We start from the raw sequence: 25234 nt of genomic DNA, 5'->3' as shown, positions 1-25234 counted from the left end.
ATTCACAGAAGTTCAAGTGGAGTACAACAGGGATCCTAAACTCAAAGGTCTATGAGCAAAAAACAGAGGCTTGCATAGGTTAGAACCTGCTTCCTTACACATTCATTTTACTTGAGTGCAAGGTCTAATACTTCCGTCTTATGAGGTCACGATCTTCATCCACCACCATTATCTGACCTGATCCCAGTTGAAATATTATTGATTTGTCTTGATTTATTCTCAGACCAGACATGTACTCCAATAATCTCCAACAGCATGTCCACTCTAGTCTTGGGGTCTTTTATATACAACATGTAGTGCACCTATAGAAATACCACAATCTCTCTTTCTGCCAAGTGATCGAGGAGCTACTATGCCAAAGGTCCACTACTATTGTGTACAGCGATGAAGTGCCATTTTGATGGTTGTCCCACTCTAGTTACCAGGTCTTAGGGACAGTTGAGTTGGTGTTTGCACGTGCCGTGGAGTGGACATAAAGAGTTATAATCAATGTTCCCTCTAATTGAATTTCCCCATGTGCAGCAAGAAACCCTCGAGGTGTATGCTTCACTTGGTCATGTACAAAGATGATTTGCAGCTGATGTCACTATGCCTCCATACTATCTCCTTCTGGGCAAACTAGCTGTTGGATGAGCAATATATAGGAGGCTACTGGGACATGTGTTATTCTTTGTGGAAAAATGTGCAATTGTTAGGTCCATTTACCAAAATTATTTGCCATAACAGAATATCTAGTAGTCAAATAGTATTACACAACATACAAAAAATAAACTTTCCAAACTGCAAGCCTTTTTAAAAAACATTTTTTAAATGTTTTTAAGGTTGCCATCCAATAAATGAAAATTATTTTTTCACACAGCGACCAGCAAGATCCGTTTCTCACTGTGGTATGCGAAGTCTGAGAAAAATGTAATAAATACAGAATATAAAACCAACATCGCAAAAATAACAAAGCTGATCTATAAAGCCCACCCTGAAATTAATCACTTCGATGCACTTGTTCTACAGGCTCACAAATGTGATCGATGAAACATGTATCAACATCATGAACTTCATGAAGAGCTTAAAGAGTAATTTATCAAACCTTACCCTTAATAGTTGACATGCCACTGCAAGGTTGTATGAATACAATGCTAAGAATTTCCCAGATTACTTATCAGTAATCTTAATTACTTTTCGTCCTGGCATCCTCATACAAATCATTACATATGAGGTAATCCATCTTAATGACAGGGAAAAAACAAGATATGTTGCTGGTCAAGTCTCATCCATTCCTCCCCTGGGCAACAAAGGACAAGGCTTACTTAGCATAATCCTGTCTTACCCAAGCACAAAAGGGAAAACTAAAAGAACGGGATAGATGGGTGGCTTTTAATGATTTACGTGAAAACACATGACTAGGAGTAATGAAGATTGCCAGTAAGTAATACAGGGCGTTACCTCTACGTCCTAAGCCCTCATTATTATGTATGAGGAATACCTAAGTATTCAACTCAGGCTGCTTTTAGAAAGCCATTGCACACGGAGATCATGCTACCCCTATTAATTTAATACTTTTTTAATTGATAAATTAAGAAGAATTGAGCTCAAAACCCCAAACCAAAGGTTTTTTCTCTCATCATCAATTCTCTGCATCTGTAACACTGGATAAATGTATCTGAAGATGTCCATGTAGCTGGTCTGCAAATTACTCCCAAAGGAAAATCATTAACTTTAACCGACAAACTGATAAGTCCTCTCATTGATCTACCCTAACAGGGAGACATGGTAGTGTAATTAATCCACATGGTAGCTCAGTCTTTCTGAATGGCAGCAACTCCTTCCCAAATGGTGAGATTACTCTCAGGGGCACCGAATACTGATCGGAATACTTTGGTATGTTTTTATGGATATTTTAAGAGATCACCATTGCCAACCTTATTTGGTTTAGCCCCTATAAACCATACCACATAAGTGTCATCAGTTGAGTTCTGCCTCTTACTGGAGGCTACAGAATGTTTAAGCCAAATGCATTTGTGCATGATGTATAGTTTAATGCTGTTTCTCTGCAATACACTCCCAACATAGGAATGACTGAGGTTAGGTAGTCCAGGAATTACATTTTATGATGGACTTTAGCCTGGCCTTTGAGAAACAATTCTATTTGCTGGAAAGGATGGAAGTCTGTCTACCAGCTGCTGTTTACCAGTTTGAAAAGTATATCCGAGAATGTACGTTTTTGGCTGTGTGTGGTTTAAGAACAGTATTCAATCCCAATTAAATGTAACCAGATAAGTGGAGAACATGCATAAAGGGTGAGGCAAATTAGATGAAGAAAGTGTTCACATTTCAATGCCAGTCTGCTGCAGGTCTCTTGAAACAATTAGACGAGTATGTTTTGTATTGTTTAACATAAAGAGTAATTACGCAGTTAAAAGTAGCTGGCACGGATATCAAGGCAGCTTTTAGTATGGAGGAGACATTAAATCCAGAATTTTTATGACCGGTTGTTCTGTTAGCTGGATTTTTAATTGGATTAAAACATTAACTACACACACTCTGTAGGTGTTCCAGTAGGCATTGCCGAAATAAAGAGATTTTTTGGCACTGCCTTTGTAAACAATCTATTGCTTTGTCAAGAGTCCAGGGAGCCAGAGGTTGCATATTCAGAGTTAAATAATATTTATAGCTATGAGAACAAGCATTTGCAATGCAATCGGTCTCGCTTTTGCGAGAGATAGAGCTATTGGCATTGTAAATGACAATGTTTTTTAACCATGTGTTTTGGTTTGGAGTGGAATTGTGTGGGTTGAATTGGAATTGCTAGTAGTGGAATTGTGTGAGTTGTAGTGTATTTGTGTAGTGGAATTATGTGGCATGGCGGATACATAGGTTTGAGAGCTGCTTAGAATCGATAGAAAGGAAGATAGAGAGATAGGTAGTTTGTGCACGAAGTGGTGAACGAACTCCAGACAGAGGAACAGAAAGAGTGGGTGAGAAAGAGAGAAAGAAGGGGAGAGCAGGCCACAGATGCTTAAAGAGCCTGTGTATGCAGAAAACACACCAAGAACACTAGGAGAGCGTGGGTTTGAGGGACGGAAATATTAAAAAGGCATGAGAAAGAAACTGTGCTCAAAGACCTGAAGTTAACCAATATGAGGGAGGAAGGAAGAGTGCATGAGCGAGAGAGAGGTGTGAGAGAGCATGAGAGAGAAAAAGAGGGACGAATGGGAGGGGTACTCGGAGGGGGAGGCGAAAGGTGGACCAGTGCACCTCCCATTCATCTCTCTCTCTCAAGGTAGCATGTGTGAGCAGGCAGTATAGGGAGGAGACAGGGAGGGTGAGGGAGGGATGAGACAGGGCATTGAAATTGCGAGATAAGAGGGGGTTCTGGGAGTGTGAGGGAGAGATGAAAGGGGCTGTGGGTGGATGTGGGACAGATGACAGGGTTGGTGGAAGTATGATATAGCGATGGGTTGCATTGGAATTGTTCTTATGGAATTTTGTGGTGTGGAGCTATGTAGTGAAAATATGTGGCATGATGTGCTGTTGAATTATGTGGATAGCAATTAAATGTTAATAACTATAGTGGAGTATGTAGTGAGATTGTGTGTTACGGAGTTAAATTTATGGAACGGTATCTGGAGGTAAATTGTGCTGTGGGGGACCAAATAGCACCCCAGTTCAGGTAGTATGCCATCAGTGTGCCTCATCCATTTTAATGATACTCTATTATCAACTTTTCAAAGATAGAAGACCAAGTTGGCACTCTTGGGAATTGTACTCCTGACTTGCAGGTCACCCGTACAATTATGAGACGGATACTCAACTCACTGCTTTGAGTATGCCAAGAATTCAAATGTATCCACCTACAAAGTCTGGCTTTTCTCAATGGCACAGACAGTTGTCATAACTAATCACCATATATATAATTTAAAAAATACCTGATAAAGGAAAGTGTGAACTAAAACCAGTCACAGTGTTACAGATGCTGAACCAAGACGCATTTGTCTGACTTACCTGAGAACAAATGAGCCCACACTGTTTAATTCTGGGGATTATCTAGCAATCACCACCACCTAAGATTAGCACCATGAGGAATTTTATTGCCTCTACCAACATCTTCAAAGATGCGAATACCCAGTCACAGTCACAATTGCGAACTGTGTTTCGCATGTCACAGCTGAGAAAGCCGCTGGCTTCTAATTTGTGATTCTCTAGTCCCGGCAGAAGAGCAATAAACATATTTTTGAGGAACAGAGTGAAGATTTTATGCTGCAGATATGGAGCATCTTATTCTGTTTTTTATCAGACCAGTTAATCATGCGGACAACCAGGCTCCCCTTGCCTTGGTAAGCCCCTTTAACCACAAACGAGACATATTGCATTGCAAATGCTTGTTTTAATAGGCAGGCATTTTCCGATTTAGAAAATTACGCTGCTTTAAAATAAGTTTCCTTATTTAAATGCAGTCACAGACATGAAGATCAACTAAGCCTTGCAGGTCACCATCCAATTGTATAATAACTGAAAGCTGCAATTTGGGATCAACAGCATGAATATATTACATAGGTAAACCGGATTGCAACCCACTTTGATTCAGAATTGTATAAACAAACCTATAAATATATAGGTACATTCTCAAAATTCAATACTGGTCACAAAAATACTGGGTGCATTTTGCGACACATTATTAGGATACATCTGGACGTATATTTCAATTTGGGCAAATCCAAACTGATACAATGAGGACAGCAGGCCTGAGAGAGCGTTCACATCTGGCAAATTTAGCCCACAAACACAGAACCTAAAAACAAAATAAATCAGACTGCCAAATCTTAAGGTGCCTTTTTGATCGATAATGTAAAAAACAAAAAAACAACCAAAATTACAGGTTCATGTAAGAGTAAACATGTTGCTGTATTTGCGAAAGTGTTTTGGAGTTGTGCCTTTGATGCATTTGTTTCTGAGACACAATTCTGAACATTATTCCGATAATAGCCGTCTCAGTTGGACGGCTACTGGTTTGTAATTTTACAGGACAAAGATCAAACTCACACCAAGTTCTGCATTTTCTGGAGCCTTTTGATTTGGTCTCAGGTAGTAGTCACTGTTACAAAATATTCCAAAAGTCAGTTTAGGAGTTGATCAAACCCAATAATTATCATTGGGTGAAATGGGAGGGGGTGGGGATACGGGATTCTTAGCAGTTGCATTTTTTTAGGCAGTTTTTCACAATTGCTTCTAATGAAGGTTTAGGCAGAAGTCTGCGACCCACAAAACACGAAGGTCTTGTTTTTTATGGGAACTTAAGTGTCAAAAGATACGGTGGCAAATAAAGGATGTTAATGTTTTTGAGTCTGTGTGCTGGGCCCAGAACCAAGACTTAACTTCTGTTTTTGACCCGTTTACTTTGAAGCTATTGCCATCAATCCATTGTTTAATTCTTTTAAGACCTTGGTAAATTGGACAGGACGCTGTGCAGTGGAATTATAAGTGAAGGGAGCTTAGTATTTCCTTTACACGTTTTACTTAGAGATTAAACATTGGAGGTATGGAGGGACTAATAAGTGTCTTCATCAGTTGAAAAGGCAAGTTCTTCCAGCCTCACACTTTCGATACATTTCAGGAGAGATTTAAGTCATCAGGCACCTGAATTTTGAGGTGTTAACCACAGTCTGTAGTGTTTCATCAAGGGGAAAATGCTCGGTGTGTACTGGATCATGCGGATTTGAGGCTGTAAACACCGAAATATGTATGTTATTCCCAAAACTATAAATTGAGTGGTATTTATTGCACCCAATAATTTCCAACCAGACAAAGTCGGATTTTATCTGGTGCAATAAATATCCTAACGGGTTGCTCGTAATGACGGCCTAAGTGTTATTGACTAGTGCCCAACACACATGCTTCTAGTAACACCAGCACTGGCTACTGGGATAAATGTTTGATGACAAAGTAAATACATTTCACATAAAACCCACATAACTGCGGATTCCTCCAACACAAAAGCATATTAGAACCACTTCGCAACACTGGACATCTTTTTTATCCATTATAGGTTTATCCAAATGTTATTCCATGAATTATCCCATCATTCCATGAAAGCAAATGCCAGACATAAGCACAGGATATGGTCTATATACTATACTATAATAAAGTAAAAATACCCCAAGCAGATGACGCACCACTTACACTGGCCCGTGAGAGAAAAAAATTTGCAAGAGCTAATTCACCTTTTTGGATGAAAAGCATAGTAAAGAAGGATTGACCAGGCGTATAATTCTGGTGATCACAAACCAATATGAAAGGTGGTTTCTTTTTGTATTTGTATTTTATTTGTAAAGCGCAACATTCATCCGGGAAGGATATCACAGCGCTGTGCTAGGACTCCGGTAGATAGCTGAGCAGTTGATGAGTTTTTGCTGTTGTTAAGTTTTATCAAACAGGTGGGTCTTAAGTTTTTTCCTGAAGACTACAATCTATTAAGAGAGGGAAGTAGAAGCAGTCCCACTCAGCTTCCAAATATGTTATAAAGAATCAAAAAGGAGTGGAGCCCTAAGGCCTGGAGTCCAACAGGACCCGATGATGATTCTATCCACCATGACTATGGCAATGGCCAAAGACGGAAAATGGCTGTGAGGGTCCTACATATTTCTTATCAAGATCCCTCGAGGCCTTAGGGAAGGTTCCACTCCTTTTTGATTCTTTGTTTCTTTTTATTGCAAATGTATGTCAGAAAAAGAAAGAAACTTGCAGTAACAATCTTGGTGACCATATGATTATAATAAACAATGTAATTTAAAAATACATTAAACATCGGATATAATTTAAATAGAAGAGCATGGATGCTTCTGGGCAAGTGTACTTATAACTGGTATAGAAACCCTTTTTAGTTTTAATGTACATCAAATGAAAATCTCAGTTTTATTGGGGCAAAGAAATCCCTGACACTGAACTCGTCTTGTTCTTACGCAGATGTGTGTGTGTGTGTCTGAGAGGAGTATTGCTGTACATTGGTACAAGGAGGCACTTACTGCTATAGATGTGACTGGTCTACATGTGTCATATTAATGAAGCCTTTTATCGAGGCTGCCCAAACAAGAATGAACTAGCCTATCTACTTTGTGATCATGCAAGCAACTATTCACTAAAAGCAATGGTTAATTTGAGTCTGTGGTTTCCAGTGCTTGGCACCAGCATTTAATTTAACACCGACACTTATGGCATTCAATCACATAGTGGCGCTCTTTGTTTTTTTTTTTTCAAGAAGAGCATAACAGTTTTTTATTAATTCAATCTTTGTTAAAAATAACTCATATCTGCCACCCAAGCCCCTCTTACAGCTTTGGGGGTTTGGAATAGTCTGTACTGTCACACTTGTAGGAGTGTGATAGTTAGTAGGAGTGTGATGGTTAGTAGGTGTGTCTGTACACGTACTGTCATCGGCAGTACTGTCAGGGGCAACGGGTGGTGCAAGATGCAGTGGTTTTCCTGACGAGTGCCCAGGCACTTAGTTTTCAGTTTTTTTTTATTTTTTTACAAATTAAGCATGGACTGAAAGGCTACCCTAATGTACGAGCCTGTAACATTTGTTTAGCAATGCTAGCAATGCTGCTTATGGCCTGCAATTATATTAGTACAAGTTCCAATCTTTCTGTCAAACCCCTACGAGAATATTCTCAGTCATACACAGATGTGCGAACATCTAAGTAGAAGGAACAGGGGGAGGGGGGGGGGGATTAAAGTTAACAGAATGTAGGGGTAAAAAGAGATGCAACATACTTTTTGAAAAACGTAAGGCCATGTGAAATCGGATACCTCCCTTTTTTTTCCCTTTTAATTTTTTGTAATAGAAACAGCTATTTACCCAGTTTGCAGGGAAATTGTGCTAAAACATGCCACTATTTCTTCCAATGTTTTTTTGTCAAGAGCAAATCCCCAACATTCCTGAGGAGGTGAAGGCGTGGCCCTCACACCACAAAAGTATTTCATTAATGACACTTAGAACCTCAGGATTTATAGCCAGTTAATGTTGAAAGTACAAGGCATCATGTGACATTGTACAACAGGAAATCGGTATTATCCGCATCCCATCTTCGTTGCAATTCTAGGCAGGTGTCTACACCTCACCCCTTTCAAAGCTCACTTGCACTCACAGGATAAGAAGTGGTCCATGTTAGCACACCGGAGCCAGGTTAGTAACAGCATGTAAAGGCATAAATGCTCTCAGCAATTTTAAGCAACATTAATGAGAACTGTTTCGGAATTAATAGTCGAAAAGTGAAAAATAAATAATACAATTGTGAATCCTATTACTTCATTAACTAACCAACTATCCCAAGAAACCAATCTTAAGTTTGGTGCCACCACTTGACTGCTCTCATTTTGCCACCCTTTTTTTGCACGCTGAGGCACCCACAAGGGAATCAGGGCCGGCCTAAGGCATGTGCAAGCTGTGCACCTGCACAGGGCCGCCAAACCCCAGGGGCCACCACGCCAATATATATCCTTAGATACATATTTGCGTGACGGCCCCTGGCAGGGATTTGGCGGCCTCGGGCCCCCTACCTACACTCCCTGCTCAGGGCCTCCGTGAGCCTAGAGCCGGCCCTGAGGGAATTACTCGAGGGCTTGGTTAGGCACGGGTGGTACAGTACTCCATCAACGCCTACAAATCACCTTAACCCGCTGTAAGTACTGACACATGTTCGAGCAGCTTGTCCCTTCAAAAGTACCTTTGAGGAACACAAAACAATTTAATATGAATAAGAACTTAGTACGGTGTGAAAAACGAATTCAATCTGAATAAGTGTTTTGCGTGACTAGATGAAAGGGCGCCATTGTCTTCTGCGTGTTATGGCTGTGGCAGATGGCAGCTGCAGGAAGTAGCCCCCTTCCCACCCCCTCCCACGAGGCCAGTCTTCCACTGAAACATGTTTATCTGGTCTGAATGGAGGGCTCGTAAGAGGAAGCCTTTGTGAAGCGAATCCGATTTCAAAGATCCATTTTCCTCTGCTGTTATGTTCAGAAAAACGCACTATTGAAATGAGCATCCGTGAAGCACCAGAAAAGCATGAAGAAGCTCTTGCCAACCTGTTAGCTGCAACCAAGTGGGGCCAAACTGCAAACAATTAACTCAAAATAGAGAGTGCTACCATGTACCGGGAAAATACCACACTTGCCTTATTAGCATTCGACTTAACCTTTTCGAAATGTAATTACATGTACGTCTGAGCTAAATATAATTCAATTAGCTGTGCATAAGGTGAGCAATGGCTCTGCCTTCTACCTTGATGACCGCAAGAGGCCAGGCACAATCACCTACAGAGGGACCACTCAGAGAGTGGCTCTGGTAACAACTCCAAGCCCAAGTGACACAGCCTGTAACTGATGGAGTGCTGCACCGCATACAAGGGCTCCCTGGAGGAGACGCACATGTGCCTCACTATGCTCAGGACTATAGATAACCAAAGAGTGCATGTACACTCGTGGAGGGAAACCAAGCTAGAGGAAACAGTGATCAAGCAGAAGTTACGTGTGCATGCTATTACGCTCGCCCATGACTGTCAGAGCGGGACGTTCGGGTCAGTCATTTTGGCTAAAGCTCTAGTCTTTCACTCCTGTGTAATGGGCGGCCGTGCTACAGGTAGGCCTTCGGTTTGCGCTATAAATAATACACCAGGCTGGTTATACGTGAGGTTCCGTGGTTTTCGGGACCGGACTCCATTTTGTTTGCGTTGCTCGAGACGCCATTTTATGTTGCCCTCACGTAGGCCTTGGAAGTAAACGAACGAACAAAGTTGCATGGGCTTCTTTGTCCATGTACATATTAACTTGCCCTTTCTGACTTGTGAGTGAACTGCAGGACGCTGACCTCTTCACCTGAAACTGACCCTTCACGAAGCCAATTTCCCTTGGTTTGATTCTTGTCTGAGATTGCCAATCAATGTTCAGGACCTCGTTAACTTTTAGTTTCCTTGCACATATCTTACCTTAATCAGCATCTGAATTGTTTCTTTCCTTACGACTTTTCATTACATGGGTAGTGCTTTCAATTATGGGTTTGTCCGGCTTGTGGAAATTGAATTTGGGACATTCCTAATAATTAACTTTTGGGTTGGGTTACTGTAAATTGGATTTTTGTTAATGTGATACTCAGTTAGAAAATGTGTCCTATTGGTCAGAATTTTGCGCAGTGGGTGTGCATTTATAATGAGAATATGGTGTACAAATAATTATGTCTTGCTCTATGAAAATGGAACAGTTTGAGTTGTACACCGTGTTGTATTGCTGGGATTACTGTTACTAGCTGCAGCTAATAAATTTGATCTCTGATGCCACCTAGAAGCATTCCGTGTCTGTTTGCCAAGACAGGAGAACCCGAAGACTTTGGGCGCATCCCTAGCGCCGCTGGGTTCTCAAACCCGGTTCTTCATACTGTGTGCAGGCTGGAAGACCCCGAGCGGTCTTCCACGGGTTTATTTATCCCCTCGGCGCGGGCCCGCCCCGAGGGGTGTGGGGATGTGTGTGTAATGGATACAAAGTATAGGAGCGCCCGAGTGGCACTCTACATCCTGGAAGGCTATTTCAGGCTTATGCTGGCGGGTCCGTACAGATGGCACGCACAGAGCATGTGCCAAAGGAAAGACCGTCTGCACCCGTCCACGCACAGCGCCAGATATATTGCCAGTTTCACCCCAGATGTACGGAGGACCTCTCATCTCATTGTCTGCATTGGACCCAGGAATTGCTATACAATAAACCAACTTCTACATATTAGTAAGCAGTTGAAAAACTCTCCCTTAAACGCAACTATTATGAGGGTAGAGCCTGGGCTCCCGCTATGTACTAAAAGTAGCAAACCTGTGCTCTTGAGGTGTGGCCTACAGAATGAAAGGTCACTAGTGAAACATACCACGGAAATCAATCTGATACTTGAGTTTGGGGACTGGGATGCACGGTTTATAACAGAGACATGGACCACCACTGACTCAGGAGCAGATTTACGTTTGGGTTGCCCACCAGTGTTCAAAGCTCTCCATATGCTATGGGCTAATAAAAAGTGAAGAGGAGTAGGAATCATTTATAATGAAAATTTTAATATTTCCGCACTCTCACTTGATGAGCTAGGAGGTCCAGAAATCCTGGGTTTTACCCTGAAAACAGGTGTTTTATACTATAGACCTCCAGGTCCTTCAAATACATATCATTATCCCCTGATAGAAGTGTTCTACACACTAGCACTTGCAGACTCCAACTTATTTTTATCCTGAAGGACCTGTGGACAGAGGAGGACCTCATGCCCCCTCTTAAGAACTGCTGGGATCTTGTGAGATTCTAGGTCTACAAAAAGTACATGGCCACACTCATCGGGCCCGACATACTCAGGATATTATTCTTGCCACAGATGGGCTAATTTCAGCAAAAGATATTCTGATGTTACACTGAACGGATTATGGTTCTAGTCTCATTCATATACTGATGAAGGAGTCATATTCCCCCGAGCTGGCTAATATGCCAACAAGGATAGGAAGGACATGGTATAAATCGAATAGGCGAAACATGAAGCCAACCTCTCTAACTCAAACACCTTTGACCCCAAGAACTCAGTGGGGGTCAATTACTTAGCATATGAGCAGGTGGATTCTTGATACATTGGACAAAGTGATTTTCCTTACCAATCTGAAACAGGGTCATACACCATCTGCACCCTGGCATAAGGAATCACTAAAAATACATAAATTGGCTTGTAAGAAGCTAGAAAGAAAATGGTAGAGTGGCTACACTGAAGCAGATAAAAAGTGCTTAAATACCTTGCAATGCGATTACAAAATTGTGAGTTTGGCAGAGCTCAGGCTGAAAACTATGCAAATACAATTCTCACAGTTACAAATGGCACAAATAAGGTCTTTGACATCCTTCAGGAATTATCAAATCCTGACTTCATAACGCAGGCAGTCACACAGTCGCAGGAGCTCTGAGATTATCTCGCTGACTTCTTTGATTAGAAGATCAGCAAAATATTGGAGGAACATCGATGCTCCTACACAGATAACACCCTTTGGAGTGAATACCTTAGCATACATGGAAAAGGTAGCCAGAGCATGTGATATCCACAGTTGTATACTGAAGAACCAGTGCTAGGTCCCAGCACAATCCAAAATACTATAGATCTTTGGGAGAGGCAGGTTGGTAGGTTCGACTCCTTTGAAGCCATCTCTTTGGAATGCTTAAGACCTAGTTACAGGTCTACCACTTCTGGATCTACGATTGATCCCCTATCTCCTAGGATGTGGAAAGAGCTAGATGAACTCATCCTTCCCACATTGCAGCTATGCCATCAATCATTGGAGTCGGGGTTAGGCCACATATATGGAAGACGACAATAGCTATCCCAGTCTAAACAAATCTGCAGCAGACCCTTTCGTCCTATGCAACTACAGGCCCATGTTGCATCTCCCTTTCCCCGTAAAAACAGTAGCGCAAAATGTAATCATGAGGCTATCCCAATACCTGAATCCCCTCCTCGAGGATGAACAATTTGGGTTCCGACCTGGACATGGCACTGAATCTGCCCTACTCGTTGCCATGGGCGAGTTGCGGATGAGGGTAGACAGCAGCCAGTCAACAATCTAGATTATGCTGGACTTGTTAGACGGCTTTGACACGGTCAACCACAGAATCATCCTGGCCAGACTAGCCTCAATTGCAGTGGGGGGGGCACAGTCCTGAGGTGCATGTAATCCTACCTGTCGGATTGGTGTCACACTGTTGCCCTGCACCCATACTGCTCTGAATACAAAAACCTGTGACCGGGAGTCCCGCAGGGGTCAGCACTCAGCCCAGTCCTGTTTAACATCTATACGAGACTACTCATTACCATCATAAAGGAATACGAAATCAGGCTGGTCAAATAGGAGGGCGACCCCCAACTGATCCTATCCCTTCCTAACAACCAGGTGGAAACACTGGTGGCCTTTCAGAAAGGAATGTCATAAATTGTTAACTGGGGGAATGCAAATTTACTAAAGCTAAACAGAAATAAAACTGAATTGTTGTGCTGCTCAGCAAGCAGAATCCCCATGACATCTCCCCCTAACTTTTGGCCTCATTCATCTGGAGAGAAGCCGCAGCCCTCAGACACAGTCTGCAACTTTGGGGTTGTGTTTGATGACAAGCTAAATCTGGAGAGCCATGTCACAAAAGTAGCAGGCACTTGCTCTGCACTCCTTTGTGGTCTAAGGAAGGTGTTACCACTGCTGCTCACCCAAGCCAAAGATTTGGTGGTGCATGGTGTCATACTCAGCAGATTAGACTACTGCAAAGTGCTGCTACTTGGAGCGCCAGAATACTTGGTGAAGAGATTATATAGAGTACGAGAGGCAGCGACAAAACTGTCATTGAACCGACCCCGTAGATCTTCAGGATTTCATGCCCTAAAGAAACCGCACTGGCTTCCTCGGAAGCAGAGGATTATCTTCAAATCCATATGCATTGTGTTCAAGACACGAGAGGGAAAAGACCCTGTGCCTTTACAACTTTGATTGAAAAGATACATGCCTGGGAGAGATCTTCTTTCTGGCTCTGCAAATTTAGTCTGTATTAAAAAATTCCGCAGATCAAAGACAAGGCGGTCAGGACTTCACAGTCAAAGCGGGCTTGCTGTGGAATGAGCTACCACCCATTCTGAGGGCCTCGACTGAGCTGTTGCAGTTCAGGAACGCCTTCAAGACCCGGCTATTTCTGAAGTAACCAGACTTGGTTCTGGTGCTTGTGCATGTTACCAGCAGTATAGTACCTAAATGTATGCTTAGCGCCAGGTTATCAGTTTGGTAACAGTCACACTCTACAAATGCATTAAATAAAATTAGTGAGGGGGGGATTCTCCAAAGTATACAGAAGAAGGAGGGTGATGAAAGGTGGAGGTAGCACCGAAAATCTTGTTAAAAAAAAGAAACGCGAAATGTTACGCTTCTAAAAATACCCTGCATTATTCTGCCTGGGATTACTACCACTTTTGGTGGCAGATGAAGTTACAGGTTCGCCATTAGAAGTGATGATAAATAAAGGAGACTATAAACTGTTACACAGATGGGAGTCACGGATATAGCGAATTTGCTACTTCCCAAAAGTTTCTTTTGGTGAAATTCAATACAATTAGCTGCTGCTGGGCAAAGCAATGGGGTGTACACGGCCAGCCACTCCCTCCACCATCACCATGTCCACAAAACATCTAGATTAAGGCATACTCATTGTTATGCATAAGACATCATACACCGTCAAACTGAGCTCTCCAAAGCTTTGACAAATATAAATGCATCCAAAGCCCATCAAGCTCTGCCAACGCATCTCCACATCGAGCTCTACAGAGCTTTTCAAATTCATATCCATCCGGAGCTCAATGGGCTCCGTCAATGCCCCTTCTCAAATAACTCTCCAAGACTCCTGCTAATGCACATCCTTCCTGAGTCTCGCAAAGCTCTGCCTGTGCGCCTCCATGCAAAGTACTCCAAAGCTATGCTAATGGACACCCATCCTAAGCAGTAACAAGCTCTGTCAATGCTCCTCCATACCAATACATACAGAGCTCTGCTAATGCACATTTGTGCTGAACCCCACCAAATTCTGCCAATGAACCTCCATACTGAGCCCTCTACAGCTCTACTAATACATAGCCACCCTGAGAGCCACCGAGCGGGGGCAATGCACATCCCTCCGGAACTGTTCAGAGCTTTGCTAATGTACGTCCAACTTGAGGCCCACTGACCTTTGCCTGAGCTTCTTTAACCCACATATTTGTAGACGCACATTCCAAAACAGCTGTATCCAAGAGCCAAAGAGCCCAGTCAATATAACTCCATTCTCGGTAAAGACAACTGGTGGTGCACCTCAACCACCCCAAACCATAGGACAGTTTCTAATGCACCTGCAATTGTGCGAAATGCAGGACTATGCCAACGAACATCCTCCATAAGCCCTACAGTGACATATCAATCCAAGCCCATCAGCCCCACCAAATCTCTTATAGTCCACTGCCACCTTGAGTCCTTCTCAGTCTCGGCCTGCCCTTCCCCTTCCTTTTTCACTTTGCTACCATGCCATCTCCATCTCTTCCCTTTATCTCTGATTTGTACCCACAAGTCCTTCTCAGTCTCGGCCTGCCCTTCCCCTTCCTTTTTCACTTTGCTACCATGCCATCTCCATCTCTTCCCTTTATCTCTGATTTGTACCCACAAATATCAGCTCCCGCCCCTACAAAGGTTAGCACATTTCTGTGCCTGCCTATACCCCTCTTGTTTTTATTTACTGCCATGACTCCTCCACTCTGGTTTCTTTTCCGATCTTACTTGGCCTGTTATGATTGCCCAGCTCTACTTCCTTCGCTGACATGCCTGCTATATGGTTACTTCGTTCCCTGCTTCAATGCCTTTGGCCAAATCCCACCACGTGCATTTGATGCCCTGCTTGGTTAATCTCAGCCCCACTGTCCCTCATAAGCTCTCCCTAGTGTTCGTTCAGACCCCTCGCTGTTACTGCCTGCTGACTGCTCCATTCCACACCTCTCACTGAACTCTACTGCGTTTAGTCCCCCAACCTCTAACTCTTCCTGTATTTCACTGTCCACGCTCTCTCAGGTGGATTCCCTCATCTCCCATCTCCTGTACCTCACTGACCACTCTAACATAAATAACTTTCCTAGGCAACTCGGGACTTATTAAAAATAAAGTCCTGTACATGAAAGAATGATAGCTACATAAGTTCAGTGTACCAGACAAAAACAATGAAGATTGTGTCATTTTATTCATATAAAAGTTAAAATTGTGACATAAATATACATAATAATAAATGTGCATGGCATGATGTACAAGTAGTGTATTGATTACCTAGCACAAACAACAATTAAAGACAAAAACTAAAACAGTTCCAATGAAAAAAAATCACAAGTGGCTGAGATGTAGTATAGTTTGTAAATTCATCAAAACCTCACTGTCCACTCTCCTGATAAAGATTAAAATGTCCTTTTGAAAAACGATTTATGGCCCAAGCCTTTAATGGAGAGACCAACTCTTTACCTCTCAGCATACACACCACCACCTCACTGACAATCATTAAATCCGAACTGAAAGCCCTTCTCTTTTAAATACATTATAGTTAATTTCTTTGATTCCTACAATAACTAGCTGACTTTGTGTTTGCACTGATCCGTCACTTGAGGCTTATATCCCTATCTAATATTATTTGACACCTTCCTAACCAATCACCTGCTGACTTTCTGTGACAGCTTTATACTTTTGAATGAGTACAGGGTGAGGTAGGGTACAGTAGAGGAACTCCGAATGGGGGTCCCTTGGAAGAAGAATCACTCATTTATTCATCCATCCATCCATCCCCTCATTCATCTATTTATTTATACTCAACACTCTTGTTTATCCACCTACCCCTCTCCTGTGCCCGTCTTCATCCATTCAGCTTTTGGCTGACAACAGCCTTAGATTCTTGTCTCCCAATCCAGAGTAATAAAACGCAGATCCATCATCCTCCAGCACCCTGGTTTAATGATGCTCTTCGCCAGGAAAAATCTCGATGCAAGAAACTGGAGTGCATTTGGCGCTCCAATTATTGCACGGATAGTAAAACTAAATATAAGGCCGCCCTCCTGGCTTACCACTCTGCCTGTGATACCGCCAGAGCTAATCATGCTAATAGCACCATACTCAATGCCCAAAATAGACCGAAGGCCTTGTTCAAAATAGTAAAAGATCTCTCTGGCGTGTCCTCCACACCCAAAGACCCCTGTCTGGACACTACACAATGCAATGCCCTTGCAAATTTTTTTCTAGAGAAAATGATAGGATTTACGCTATTTTTAGTGCTACTCCTATTGTATCTTCCTCTCCTGAGTTTGTACCACCTATCCCTCTTCCTACTGATGCCTCTAGTGTACCTCCTACTGCCTCCCAGCTCCACTCTTGGGAACCGATCTCTCTCATGCTTTTTCATAAATATCTTCATGAAATAAAATCTGGTTCTCCCCTTGATCCTATGCCTCCACAAATACTGTGCACCTTGGATCCTGCCATACTCCAGATCATTTTGGACATTCTGAATGCTTCATTGATTGAAGCAACTGTCCCTGATGAATGGAAGCATGCGATGGTGGTTCAATTGTTAAAAAAGGCCAACGCGGACCCAAACAACCCCTCCAACTTCCGTCCCATCTCTCTTCTTTCTTGTTATTCTAAGGTTCTTGAAAAGCACGTCAACTCTCTGCTTAGTTCTTATGTTGAATCCTCTAATCTTCTTCACTGCTCACAGTCTGGGTTCAGGGCTGGCTTCTCCACTGAGACTACGCTTCTTGGGGTGTCTGAGACCATCAGAAGACAGGTGGACAACGGGGAGACAGTGGTACTCATTTTGCTTGATCTGAGTGCCGCATTTGTCTCCCACTCCATCTTGTTGTCCACCTTGAAATCTGTGGGTATTGATGGCCCTGCCCTGGCCTGGATTGCTAGTTTTCTTTCTGATCGCACTTTTCAAGTCTTTTCTTCTACTTCTGTTTCTTCTATTTTTTCTTCCCCTCACGGTGTTCCCCAGGGGTCTATCCTCAGTCCTCTTTTTTTCAATCTTTATGTGAGACCCCTTGCTTTCCTGGCAGAACAAGCAGGCCTCACAATCTATTCGTACGCAGACGATACGCAAATCGTCTACTCACTTTCCACTAATAAACATCTCCCTACGTCTTCTCTGCAGTCTGGACTGAAACATATATATAACTGGATGCACAGACATAAATTAAAATTAAATGGTGACAAAACAGAGCTGCTCCTGTTTGGTCCAAATACATCGCTCTGGGGCCCGCAACACTGGCCTCCTCAGATGGGCCCCTTACCCACCCCTTCAGTCACAGCCTGCAACCTTGGGGTTCTTTTTGACAACCAGCTGTCTTTGAAGCAACATGTTGTAAAAGTCTCTGCCACCTGTACTACCATCATCAGGTGGCTGAGAAAAATCACGTGGATGCTTCCAGCTGACACCCTGAGGACCGTAGTCCAGGCCCTTGTCACCTCACGCATGGACTACGGGAACATCCTACTTTTGGGCGCCTGTAAGGAGGTAATAAAGAAATATCAGGTGGTTCAGAACATGGCAGTTCGCCTTATCTGTAACTTACCTATCAGATCCTCGGCTGCCATCCATCTGCGCAAGTTGCACTGGTTGCGAATTGAGAGCCGAGTAAAATTCAAAGCCCTCTGTATAATGCATCATATCAAGTCAGGTAAAGCTCCGAAATATCTGTCCTCTTTGGTGCAGCAATATGTTCCCTCCCGCACGCTGAGATCTTCCACACAAAACAAGTTTCAGATCCCCCGTGTCAACAGAGCTAAAATGGGCGGTCGCTCGTTCGCTTTATTGGCACCCTCCCTATGGAATTCCTTACCTCAATTCTTGCGATCTGAAATTTGTTACCTGACATTCCGCAAAGGAATTAAGACCTGGCTTTTTAATACTTAACCTGCATGCCCATAATCCCTCACACTTTGCTCACCTTCTGTTTGCTTTAGCGCCGGGAAACCTCCGGGTAGCTGCGCACTCAATAAATGCAATTATAATAATAATGAATCCTTAGTTCAATCCATCCAGCCATAGACGTCCATTATTTCATCCTTACATAGCTATGAAGTAGCTCCCAAAATCAGGGCTTTACGTGGGCAGGGTCCTGTTGGTGCTCAGCACCAGCAATTCTGAAAAGAAGATACCGAAACGGGTGCCTCTATCGGGCTTTCCATTTTTGCCCTCACCTTCGGGGTGAAAAAAAAATCTTAACTCTGCAGCAGTACCTCCCTTCACTGCTTTTAAAGTAACTTCAAAGCGACTTGTTATAGTTCTTTTACAGTCTCATCATTTCATAGCGAAAGTATTTTCAATATTCTATGGTAAATATACTTATTCATAGTAATCTGGATTCAGTCACAGAAGCAGCAAAATGCCAGTCAGGAGACACACTATGCTAAAAAACTGATTTTTTATTAAGCCATTCCCTTCACTGCATCGGCCACGCCCTTTTGATTGACCTCCCGTTTTGTCATCCCACTTCGAGCCCTGCCCAAAATGATCCATCAATAAACCAACAAATGCTTCCAAAAAAAAGTCAGACCTATTGGATTTGTCAATGAGTTCGATTTACATCACACTGCTACTGTAAAGATGTACCATAAGGTAGTAACATAAGGTAGTAATAGATTCCATTTCTCACCACTAAATCAATTCTTACAGTGATTTTCAGATGTACATGGATACTGTGAAACCCGTTGTTATGAAAGGTTCACTTTTTTAGAAGTCACTCCACTGGACAATAATAGCTCCGGGTGACAAAAAGTAAAAAATGTTAGCAGTGACAAAAAACAGAACCTTCCAAGACTGCGTACCTGTGTCACTTCCGGTCCCAGTTGATAGCGCTGGCATGGTTCCACTTTGACAGTCTGTCACAGGAATGCGAGAATGGCGCTCGGCAGCCAGAAGGCAGCAGCCCCTTCCAGCTCAGCTACCTGAAGCCAAGCCGCCGACAGAGATTTATGCAAACTCGAGGCTTCCTCCTAGAAAGAACAGACACAATTCTACAATAAAGAGGACTGTTGAACTTTAAAATACAGCAGCTTAAACATGTCAAAACTCTTTTTAAAACGTCATTTATTTCATGGCTTTAAATGCCTAGAAATCTGCCTTGGCCAAATAAAAAGTGCAATTATCCTTCAGAAAAGGAACGTGAGCTAAGATTTTGATTTAGATAGGAGTAATTCGTTGAAGCAATCAATTATTTAGTGTTACAAGAATGTATAGATAAGTGTAGCGTGATGAATAATACAATGCGCCCGTGAAGCCGGTTTTCTCCCCCAATGAAGCGCTTGGCTTTTCTGCCCCCTGCCACTTCTGGCTTCAGACTGCCCGGGAGGGGCTCGCGCTCACCTTGGAAGGTTGAGGGGTCTTGGCGGGAAACGCAGACACCGAGCAGGCCTCTGCCAGCCGCACATAATCAAGGCGACGGGCTCGGCCCTCAATTACAGGCCTCGTTAGAACACTCTTATATTTATATTAATCAGGTTATGACATCTCCAAACGTTTGGCTCCTGTAGACAGGATTACTCACCCACTCTGCCGCCTGCTCCAGGCCAAGGCTTGTCACAGTCTATAATCGTCATTCAGGGGCTGACGGCTGACCATGCCGTTCACACCAACACTCGGACGATGTAAACATTGTGGTTACGACTGTAGCCCTAGCATTTAAAACTCACTTGTCAGTATGTTTTAGTTATAACAGAATAGGAGATACTTTCAAGGAGAAAACACTCCCCTCGAATGACAGCCCCAAAAACTGTGCCTCCTTCTTGATACGGAAGGAAGGGCAATGCATCATTTTGGGACAATATCATGTCTTTGCACCTTTGAAGGGAGCATTCTGCTCCATCAATTGCTACTAAGTTTAGGCCCCAGAGAGTTTACCCCAAAGACTGGATGAGGCAAAGTTTCCCAACATTGCTGGCGATTTGAGGTCAGCTCACGCACTGCATCAGTACACAACTGATATACTTAAGAAGGTAGCTTCATATATCAGCAGGTTTCAAGCAAGCACAGTTACACCTTTTTCCACAGTAATCTATAACACACAATCCTTTTTCAATGGTCGGCTGAGAGGGTGTTAAAATTACGCCTTTCACCATTGTCCTCATGTATAGTACATTGAGTGAGCCATGAGCCCGTAACTCGACGTGTGCCTTAACATGCCATTTACAATACTCTTATAAGGTGCGACAGCAGTATGGGCATGTGGGATTAGAGGGAAGGGTTCCCTGGAACGGCTTTATTTCCTCATGGAATGAGCCTGGGTGGGCAAGTTGGATATTAAGTCTTGCTGGGTTCAGACAACCACAGACATTGTGGCTTCCAACATTCATGTTGCACTTGGCCTTCTTTGAAGGGTCATCCCCCAAACCTTTTGCCTTCACCCATCCTATTTTACTGAATTAATTTTTGTTGGCATTAGGACTCTGTGAACGTTACCACTGCTAACTACTGCTAAAGTGCTTGCTCTCTTTCCTTTAAACGTCGTAAAATTGGCTTACGCCTGACTAGCATATTTTAGTTTACTTGTAAGTCCCTAGTAGGTGGCATCTCATTTAGCCAGGGAGGATAAATTAAATGCTGCTAGAGGGCTTGTAGCACTTATTGTGCCACCCAGGTAAGTAGCCCCTTAAAGCACGCATCAGGCCTGCCATTGCAGCCTAATGGCAGATATAAACTGCCAATTTGGCTTGGCAAAATTACCCCCTTGCCAAGCCTTAAAAATCCTTTTTATTTGACATAAGTCACGCCTAGGGTAGACCCTAAACAGCCCATATGTCAGGGTGCATTGTAATTAAAAAGTTGAACATGTACTTTCAAGCTTTTCATGTCCTAGTAGTGAAAAACGCACCAATTCATTTTCCAGTATTGTGAGGCCTCACTGCCATAGGATAACATTTAGTTACCTTAATACATTTAATAAGTGTTAACGTTTGATTAGGAGCTGCTAGGAAAGTCATGTTTGGTGTCAGAGGGATTGTAATTTAAAATCCCCTTAATGGTCAATTTGTATTTTAAGTTACAATTTTGAAAATGCCACTTTTAGAATGTTAGAAAGGTCAAAGTGCCTACAAGGAATTCATTTAGGGGATACAGTTTTCTATAACTTTATCTTATATATATATGGTGACATTCAATTACACTTTTAATAGTAGCTAAAATTAATTTCAACAAAATTAGAAAACAATTAATTACAACCGGCTGTATAAAAAAAGAGAATTGAATATATATTTCAAAGAACATAGCAATAAGGATACAGCAACAACAGCAAACTATTTAAACAAACATACAACAAAAAGCATATAAATTAGACATAAAAAATACCTTGATTGTCAGTGTATATCAGCCCATCTTCATTAAACAGTATGACTCTCCTCAACATAGGATTCAGAACACAAGCTATGATGATTAACAATGACTAAAGTAGAATGGGATAGACGCTGACGTTTTGGTCTCCGTTGCGTCAAGTCAATGAGACCATCTTCAATTAGACCATCTTCAGGACAAATGTTGATATTGCGTAATTTCCTGACCCCTTGGTTAAAGGATCAAGAGGAGACTCATATTTTCAAGATACATTTCTTCGAATAGCAGATATGGCCAACTGTAATAAATCAATTGGCCTCTTGTGAAGAAAAGGAAATTAAATCCTCGTTTTTTACTTTTAAGGTGCCATGGTGTTTGTCTCACAAACTTTTAGAAAGTTAGCATTTCCCTGCCCTCTGCCACTTGCTGCGTGCAGCCTGTTCTTGGGTCACGTGAGGGGGTGTAGTTGGTCTTTGTATATTCCTCCCTGACACCCACACAATAGAGGGACTAGCTGTGCCTGAATGGGCCATCACTGGCAGGATGGGGGGGTGGAGCTGGACACATTCCACTTATAGATCAATAGGCAGGGCTCTGCTCACACACAAATAACTTAACACTATCCCACTGCGCCTGTAGTCAGGCTGAAGCCAGGGTAAGGAGGCCGGAAATTCCAAGCACTTTTAAAAAAGGAATTTCTAGAAACTTCCACTACTTCGAAGGAGGCACCAGGTATAAAAATAGAACGCTCAGACCCACTCTTCAGCTCACTACTGAACCTGCGGAAGGACTCCGATGACTGCCACTGTGTTCTTCAGAGGGACTACTTTGCTAAACCAATAAAGATTGCTCTGCTTCCTGAAGACAGCTCTGTGCCCCAGAAGTCTGCTCTCTACCCAAGACTTCCAGAAGTGACTCAAGGGCTAATTGGCTGGCCTCTTGATCAGAGCCTCAAGGACAGTAAAGGCTCCAACCATCTTGAAGCCACACCTGGACCCTGCCTGAGTGAGTCCTGACCGTCTAAGTGGTACCCTTTCAGTCCTGGACCTTTGGAAATGGTTTTAAAGGTGCCATGATAGCACTAAACCGTAGAACATTTCTGCCCAAAAAGTGCTCTGGGAACCAAGAGGAGATTGGGAACTACCTGCTTGTCGATCTGCCCAAGGTGCATCGTCAGTTGGCCTGGCTTTGCAGCAGCTCCTGCTATATTCTTGTCCTGCCTTGTGAAGCCCTTGTCGACTGTAGCCTACAGCTACTTCCCGCTGGAGATTTTCGACTTCCAAAAAAGAGACTAAGTGCGAACAAAGGATACTTGACACAACTTTGGCCAGCAGCTCCCAGACGACAGATGTATGATGGAAGCACGCAAGCCATTACCATGCAGGCCATTACATAAAGTCGATTACCACACATTTGCCTTTACAGTGAAAATGAAAGTATTTTGCAGGCAAGTATAAAGCCTATATTATGTATATATATTTTTTCCTGTAAAAACCAAAGGTTAAAAGGACGTTACAGTTAGGCTCAGATTTCACTTGTACAGAACCATAGAAATTCAGGAGTTATAGTTACCTGAGCCAACTATAACTTATGCCCCTGCAATGCACCGATTATGATATCCCATATTACATCACTCATGACATGATCAGTGACATCACTGATGACATCATCCATTGAGTGTAAGTATTTTCTAAGAGTTTATGATTGTTAAACATATATACTAAGCTACTACAAAAACGTATTTAGAATACTAGGTGTACTACTAACGAGTGATACTATTGTTAGCATATATTATGTGAGTGGCTGTATGCATCCATGTGGGAGTGGGTATCTGGGTGTGTGAGTGGGTATCAGTGATGTCATTTGAGATGTCATCAGTGATATCATTGACCATGTCAAGAGTGATGTAATATGTAGGGTCATAAGTAATGAACTGAGAAGCCGAAAGTTATAGTTAGCTCAGGTACCTAGAACTGCTGAATTTCTATGGTTTTGTACTAGTGAAATCTGAGGCTAACTAGAACATTCCTGTACCTTTGTTTTTTTCAGTGAATTTCTGATTTTTCTTTTAATGTTATTTCCTAATTGTAACCTGCAACCTTTGAGAATGAGTGTTTGAGTGAGTGCACGAGTATCTGAGTGGGTGTGAGAGTGTCCAAGTGTGTTTGCGAGTGCCTTCATTAGTGTGTCAGTCCATCTGCGAGTAAGTTCCTGAATAGGTCTGTGAGTTGGTGCATGAGTCTCCCAGTAGGTCTGTCAGTAGGTGAGGCAGTATGAGTGAATCTGTAAGTGGGTGAATGAGTGTGTGAATGGGGCTGTGAGAGTGCCTTAGTTGGTCTGTGAGTGGGTGTATGAGTGCCTGAGTGGGTTCTGCTCATTTTCTGCTTACTGCTAACCTTAATATTGCCTCTTTCTGCTTGTTTTTTACCTCTTTGTCTTTTTCAGTTAGTTTCTGACCTCTATTTTGCCTCTTTCTGCTCATTCGGACTTCATGTTGCCCGTTTCTGCTTGTTTCTCACCAATAATCTGCTCATTCTGCTTATTCTGACAGAGTCTGCCCCTTTCTGACCTATATTCTGCCTCCTTCTGCTTGTTTCTTACCTTTATGTGGCCTCTTTCTACTAATTTTTCCCCCAGGACAGCTGGGGGAGCATCAAGGCCCCTGCAGTCCCTGCCACCTTCACTCCTCCTGTGGGAGCCAGCATTGCTCTCACAGATAGGGAGCTGCTAAACGTGCAGCTCCTTGTCTGTGAGAGTAAGCTGCTAAACGTGCAGCTCCTTGTCTGTGAGAGTAATCATTTAGTCTGTGTCTGAGCCCTCTTGAAAGTAGGCCAAAACCTCCACTTGCTGCAAGAGAGGATTTTGTCAGCTCATGTTGTCTGGAAGCGGGGTGTTTGCTCAGTCTTGCCAGTAGATGTCAAAGCTCCTGCTAAGTCACAGCATAACAGAATATGGCCCGGGAGGGCGGTGATCCTATGGCCATTATTGGCTACAGAAGGCCCCCTCCTTTGATCTGCATGGGTTGGTCCTGCGGAGGTGGTAGTCCCCGGGCCGTATATGGCCAGGGATGTGGCATGGGAGGGGGGAGGGGGAGCACAGTTCCCCTCCATGTTTTAATTTTGCATTTGGCCCTGGGGAGGTGGTGGTCCCTGGGTCCACAGGATCTCATCCATATTGTTTATTTTTGCTCAGGAGAGGTGGTGGCCTCCAGGACTTCTAAAAGCCCTAAGGAGGGGGTCCATGCAGCCCACCTCCTTTTTTAAAAAGCCCCAGGGAGGTGTTGGTCCCCGGGGGGTCAGCGCAGCCCTCCCATGTGTATATGTATACC

At 43.0% G+C, this 25234-nt stretch overlaps 1 protein-coding gene across 1 annotated transcript in view; it reads right to left on the bottom strand.

The window, feature by feature from the left end:
- The window catches only part of MPP7 (MAGUK p55 scaffold protein 7), a 1171941-nt gene that overhangs the window by 851938 nt on the left and 294769 nt on the right, over positions 1–25234 (bottom strand). The window contains exon 3 of the mRNA XM_078663396.1: positions 19410–19577. Within this exon, the coding sequence (XP_078519522.1) occupies positions 19410–19446 (37 nt within the window). The 5' untranslated portion in view covers positions 19447–19577. The remainder of the gene's footprint in view (positions 1–19409; positions 19578–25234) is intronic.

Source organism: Lissotriton helveticus, chromosome 10 (genome assembly GCF_964261635.1).
Source record: "Lissotriton helveticus chromosome 10, aLisHel1.1, whole genome shotgun sequence".
Lineage (NCBI taxonomy): Eukaryota > Metazoa > Chordata > Amphibia > Caudata > Salamandridae > Lissotriton > Lissotriton helveticus.
This window is presented reverse-complemented; position numbering and strand designations above follow the sequence as displayed.